The following is a 6,198-nucleotide window of genomic DNA, read 5'->3' on the forward strand; positions in this document are numbered from 1 at the left end:
AAAGACCAAAAAAAAAAAAAAAAATTTATATATATTTTTTGGTATAAATACATTTAATGCAAATAAGGATGCAAAGAAGGGGAAAATACTGGGGTAAAAACTGATGAATCACAATCCAATCAAGTTCCTCCAAACCAATGGTTCTCAACTGGAGGTGGTTCTGTGCACTGCCCCCCTGCCAGCCTGTCCCAAACCAGTGGTTCTCAACTAGGGGTGGTTCTGCACACTGCCTCCCTGCCAACTTGCCCAGGACGTGTGGCAACATCTGGAGAAACTGTTGGTTGTTACAACTGGGGGCAGGGATGCGCCTGGCACTGGGTGAGCACAGGGCCTGCCAAACATCCTACAACACGCGGAGCAGCCCCTGAGACACAGAGGCCCCGTCTCCCAGTGTGCACAGTACCCTGGCATGGAAAGCTGCTGCTCTCTGAGCTGAGAACACAAGCACAGGTAACCTGCCCGAAAGAAGAAGCAGGTAAAGCCATGACCATTTGAGCCAAAAAAATCTGGACTTCCTAAAAGTGAAAGTGTTTCTCTCGCCTTACTCATAAACACAACTGGAACACTCATTCACGGTTGTTTGGCTTCTGTTAAGTGTCCATGTTCAAAAAGACCCTTCTTCCTTCAGTTCTTTATAACTCCCTTAATAGCAAGATGACAGTTCATCTCCCTCTCCGTGACACTGGCACCCAAAACAGTCTTGATGCCGTATTTATCCAGTAATTATGAGGTGGTCTTCAAGTCAGATATGTGGAGTCCCAGTCCTAAAGTGAGTTAGGTGAGCAAAAAACAAAAAAGGGGGGTGGGCTGGGGTCGGGGTGAGGACAGTGAACAGATTCCTAAGCTCACGTGAACTGTCCTAGAAAAGTGTCTTATCAATCTGAGTTTAGCTGGGTAACCTGCAGCAGATATAACCCTTCTTTGATTTTTTTTTATCTTCCTAGAACTGTCACTTCACAGACATTCTGAATGAACAAACAGACCCCCAAAATCGAGACACCCAGAAAACAAGGAGGGATACTTACGAGATGGGGGTGGAGGTCCAGGGCTTGAAAAGCATCTGAAGTGAACACCTTTTCTTGCACCTGCTTTACTACAGGTCTGCAAATAACGAACAAGATGCAGGCCATCAGTTCCAAGAGACAAAGAAAAGGGCAGAAGACACTTAATCCCTTTCATTCTCGCAGGGCGTCTGCCCCTGGACATACCTGGGGAGTTCTGGGATCTCAGGGTTGTTTTTGAACAGCGATGAAGTCTTGGCGCCCGGCTTCCGCTCCTGGTCTCCATCCCTCGCGCCGGCTGAGGGCTTCTTGGGAGAAAATGTCCTTTGTGCCTTCCCCTTCAGGGTCCTGCGAGTTTCTTTAGCGGCAGTTTTCTTGGCCGGGAGAAAAGAGGCTTTGCTCCTCCGTTTCGCTGGGGGAGCCTCGCTGGACGCCTGGCATTTTCTTTTGGTGGCCGCTGCTTGCTGCGTTGTTCCCAAAAGGAAAGAGTGACAAGAGATGCGTCAGTCCATGAAGACAGACCTCAGAGTGAAGCCTGACTGCCCACAGAATTGCATCTCTCCCTGCAGAGATCATTACTCCCCATATGTCAAGCAAGTTTAGGGTCTGCAATCAGATTCTTTAACTCAGCCCTTTTCTCCCCAAAAAGGAAAAAAAAAAAAAACCCACAAATCTCAGCTGATACATCTACCAGACCTTACCAATTGTCTTAACCTCCACTTCCACCAAGATCATCAAGGGAGAGACATTTTTAAGGCTGAATGTTAACAACTGGAGTCTGTTTGCAGGGAAGGGAGGACCCACCTAGTGAAATGTGCAGCTAAGGTGATCCAAATCCCTAGGAATCCATTTACATGGCAAGCACGGGGAAGAGGAGCGATGAATCTTGCCTCTCTCCACCAACAAAGCCCGACGGTTACTGCACGTGCCCAGGAAGCGGAACCTTCATTACCGCCTAGCCCGAGTGCTTGGACGGCTGTCATTCTCTGCCCTCATGCTGCTCCCCCAGATTCAGGGGGTTTGGAGACGATTCCTCCTCCCAGCTTCCATTCCAAATGAGAATTATGCTCCATCCATCACCTCCATTGCAATTATTCCCAACGCATCTCGCCTTTCCATTCCCCATCTGATCACCGATTACGGGCTACAACATGAGATATCTTCTTGCCTGTTGCTTCTTATTTCCGTAACATGAATGTTGTTAAATGCATGATGTCCAAACTTCCCCTAGGAGAAGAATATCCAATTCCTCTATTTTCCTTGACTTTCTCTTCCAATTCACATTACACATGAATATACAAACATCCCCTGAGTAGCTGGGGCTTATTATTCTGGAGTTCTGGTTTCTCTTGGAATACGCTATCTTCCTCTTGGCTTGAGATCATGACTTCTGTGTGCAGACATCAGTTTGCTTTAGCTGTGACTGTCAGCTTCTGACTAACCTGGCATTAACAACAGTTCTCTGTTCCTGGCAACCCTAAGGGCACCTGTAGCCAGGTAATTCAATATATATAACTTCAAATATTTGGTATTAATATTTAGCATTGGTATTAATATTTAGTATTGATAATCTGCTTCATTTTACAAATGTCACATATTTATTTTTACAAAATCCCAAATTTTCAGACTAAAAGAGATGAAGTCAAGAATCAGGTCTCATTTGCAAGATGGGATGAAATGTGCAGATCTTGCTTGGTTTATAGAATCACAGGCTCTTGAAGCACAAAAAGGCCTAAAGGCCTCTCCCGCTGCGCATGCGTGGACCTCCCATCACAGGAACCCTGCCAGGCGTCCCTGCAGCTCCTGCCTGCACCTCCTCCTACTGCTCTCCACCCCACGAGGCAGCCCATTCTGTTCCCAGCCAAATTCCAGGGGTCAGGAAGTTCTTTCTGACATTCAGGCAAAATCTGTTTCCTGGAAAATCCAAGTCCTGGTCTGCAGTTTGTTCTCGGCACCAACTCTTGTGCACAACACTCCTTTGTTCACCACAGAATTCCATTTTTTTTCTCCTTCTTTGGACTAAATACCCCAAAGAGGACACAAACTTTAGACCCCTTAACATCCTAGTCATTCTTTATTCCCATGTCAACATCTCTTTAAGTGTTTCGAGTTAAACACAGTATCAGGTGGGCTTTCCATTGCGCTCAAGCTAAAATCCAGAATGTGTGACCTGAGCTATTAAGAATCTGCCTTTGCCCATCTCACCAGCCTCAGCTTTACTCTCTGCCATCCTGGTCTTCCTTAACTTCTGAGGATATCCCAGGCTCCTTCTCTCTTCAGGGCCTTTGCACATGCTACTCCCAAACCCAAGTCCCCACCCACCCTCTTGTACTCATTCCTCAAATCCAGGCTCACCTGCTGCATCCTCAGAGGAGCCTTTCCAGACTTCCTGCCTCCACCTATCAAAGCAGGGTCCCTGTCCTTGGCTCTCCTGGCACCCTTCTCCTTTGTAGCACTCAGTGGATCAGTAAATACAGGGTGTCATTTGCTGTGTGATGTCTGTCTTTCCCGTTAGATTGTTATAAACAGACAAGCCTGTGCTGGATAGCACTGCATCCCCTGCACAGGACCGTGTCTGGCACAAAGAAAGTGCTCAATAAATACTTGCAGGATGAATGAACAACACGTCATGGAATGATCCTTTTCTGTACTCTGGACACTGTTCTACTTGTCAGTTCCCAGGCCGCCAGCATCCACAACATATTCATTAAAAAAAACTGACCACTTAGTACCTGTCAGGTAGCTTGGTTCTAAAGGTACAAAGATCTGACAAGCTCATGAAGAAGTCAGAGACAAGTGGATGAGACAAAAGTGTAAGACTGCAAACCAAACCTGTATTTGTACTACAGAACAGGTGTGGACAAAGCGTTCTAAGGGCACAAAACAAGAAGACTACCACGGCCCACGGGGAGGGGAGGGAGGCAAAGATACAGGAATGCTTCATGGGGTGGCAGCTGAGCACAGAGGAGAAAAGATATACCTGGATCTCTTTAAAAATATGCAAGTCTTTGCGTCCACTCCCCCACCTGCCTAAAAAGGGGATATGGCAGACAACCTCCAGGGCCCATCCAGCCCTAACAGTCTTTGATATTAACAAGCACATTAAGTAGTTACTTGCACCAGCCAGTACGCTAAGTACTTACATGAGTGATGTCACTGGGCCATACAGTACTGGTATTACCCCATCTTAAGCTAACAACACTGAGGTGGCGATGGGGGGTGACCCGTCCCCGCATCACTGAGGGATCAAGGCTTTGCCCAAGCATTAATTCCACAGCCTGGTTTCTAACAGTAATGCTGCAACACCATTTAGAAACTGTATCCTGTTTGGTTAGAAAACATCATGTACAGTTTGATCCCTATTATGCTCTGCTTCTTTTCTAGAAGGATAAACATCACAATGTTACCCAGAGTTATCTCTGAATATGGCAATTGTGGTTTTTTTTTTAATCTACTTTGCAAATTTCCTACAATAAATCTGTGTGTGTGTGTATATATATATGTATATACATATATATATATTTTTTATATTTTTTTTTTTTTTTCCAGGAAAAACATTCTGTGTAGTGTTAGAGCATAATTTAAGCTGTCAAGGTCTTTCCAAGTCCAGTATATCAGCAACTCATGCCAAGTTCAGGCTATTAGCAAATTTGGTTAGCATACACAGAATTCTCATTCAAGACATAACAAATACGCAGACAAGGCCAACACAGACAGCTGTTTAACAATATCCTTTTGATATAGTGGTTCAAGCAATCATAAAACCAGATATCTTACATTTATTTATTCAACCCACTCAATGAACTTTCAGTCAGTGTTTTCTATGTCTTGCATGTACTTGGTATAAGCACCTTACTGACCTGATGGAGCAATTCTATCACCCAAAATGGAGTCAATATGACTTATAACCTTACACGAAGTCGAAATTACTGTTCTCATATTATAGGTAGGAAAAGTGAGGATCAGGGAGGTGAAGTAATTTCTTCAAGGTCACAGAGCCAGCATGTTGCAACGCTGGCATCTAATCCCAGGTCTGTCCTATTTCAAAGCCCCTGTGCCCAACTGCCTCTTTCGTACTTCCCTCCCCCTTCAGTATAGATGAAGCCACAAAATCGCCCAGCCGAAAAGTTTTTACTTACAAGAATCTAAATCCTAAACTTGATTACCACGAAAAAACTCTAGACAATAATCCAGACAGTTGCTATGAACTGATGTAAACTCAAGAAACTTCAGCGGCACTACACTAGTTGAAAGGAACTGAACCGAACTTTGACAAATAATTTTTCAATGGCATTAAATGATGCTTTTTTGAGAAAACACACACATACGCACACTTTCTTTGGCAGCAAACTGTATCCTTCCTGGTCATTTAAGGCAACAAGATTTTTCAACAGATTTTCTGTCCCATAGTCCTCCTCTTAGCTAGGAGCTAAGTCAGCCATCCTAAAAACCAATTTTCTGCTCTGGTTTGGGCTAAATTTCAGGCATCTTTGTCTCTCAAACGAAGATATTACATTGACGAGTTGTATTTTTCTTCCCCGCCCCCCACCCCTTCATGGCGCGTCGATGTATGTCTCGGTTTCGAACACTCTTAAAAGAAATTTCTAGCTTCCAGTCCTCATTCCCGAAACAAACTGACCCATAAGAGTGTCTGAGAGAAGATTAGAAGATGGGGCAGCTAAGGGCCTCAACGCCCCAACAGTCCGTTTCTAACTTCGGGTGACAAGTCTCTCATCCCCGCCTTCAACTAACAAGAGGCCCCCTGCCAGCTCCGCCCGCCTCCGCCCGCTCCGCTCCCCCTCCGAGCGCGTCTCTGCAGGCCGTGGTCGGCTTTTAAGACACGCGCGGCTCAGCGACTCCTCCGGGAGCTACCCGATGAGTGACTTTTCCCCACCTCAACTCCGCGGAATTAATTCGAATCCCGACGGAGAAGGCCTTGACCGCAGCTTCCCTGCGCGTCGAGGCCCCACCTCCCCCCCAACCCCCCGGGAGCGAATGCATCCAGAAAACCGGATCAGAACTCACCCGCCTCGCGTGGGCCGGGCGGGGTTTGGAGAAGGTCCTGAAGACCGCGGCCCGGGGCTCGGGGACCTGAGGAAGCACTCCGCTGACGGCTGCCATGTCGACAGAGAGGCGCCTCCGGATCTCGCGAAACCCGGAGCGAGGCGCCGCGAGACCCCACGTGGGACGCGCGCGA

At 46.5% G+C, this 6,198-nt stretch overlaps 1 protein-coding gene across 2 annotated transcripts in view; it reads right to left on the reverse strand.

The window, feature by feature from the left end:
* DDX31 (DEAD-box helicase 31) overlaps positions 1–6,186 on the reverse strand; it is a 73,484-nt gene extending 67,298 nt beyond the window's left edge. For both annotated transcript variants that reach the window (XM_019971056.2, XM_070799507.1), the window contains exons 1-3: positions 6,027–6,186; positions 1,209–1,465; positions 1,026–1,101 (exon numbers count right to left, since the gene is read on the reverse strand). In XM_019971056.2, the coding sequence (XP_019826615.2) occupies positions 1,026–1,101; positions 1,209–1,465; positions 6,027–6,122 (429 nt within the window). In that variant the 5' untranslated portion in view covers positions 6,123–6,186. The remainder of the gene's footprint in view (positions 1–1,025; positions 1,102–1,208; positions 1,466–6,026) is intronic.
* Positions 6,187–6,198: the final 12 nt, after the last annotated feature.

This window comes from Bos indicus, chromosome 11 (genome assembly GCF_029378745.1).
Source record: "Bos indicus isolate NIAB-ARS_2022 breed Sahiwal x Tharparkar chromosome 11, NIAB-ARS_B.indTharparkar_mat_pri_1.0, whole genome shotgun sequence".
In the NCBI taxonomy this organism is placed as follows: Eukaryota; Metazoa; Chordata; class Mammalia; order Artiodactyla; family Bovidae; genus Bos; species Bos indicus.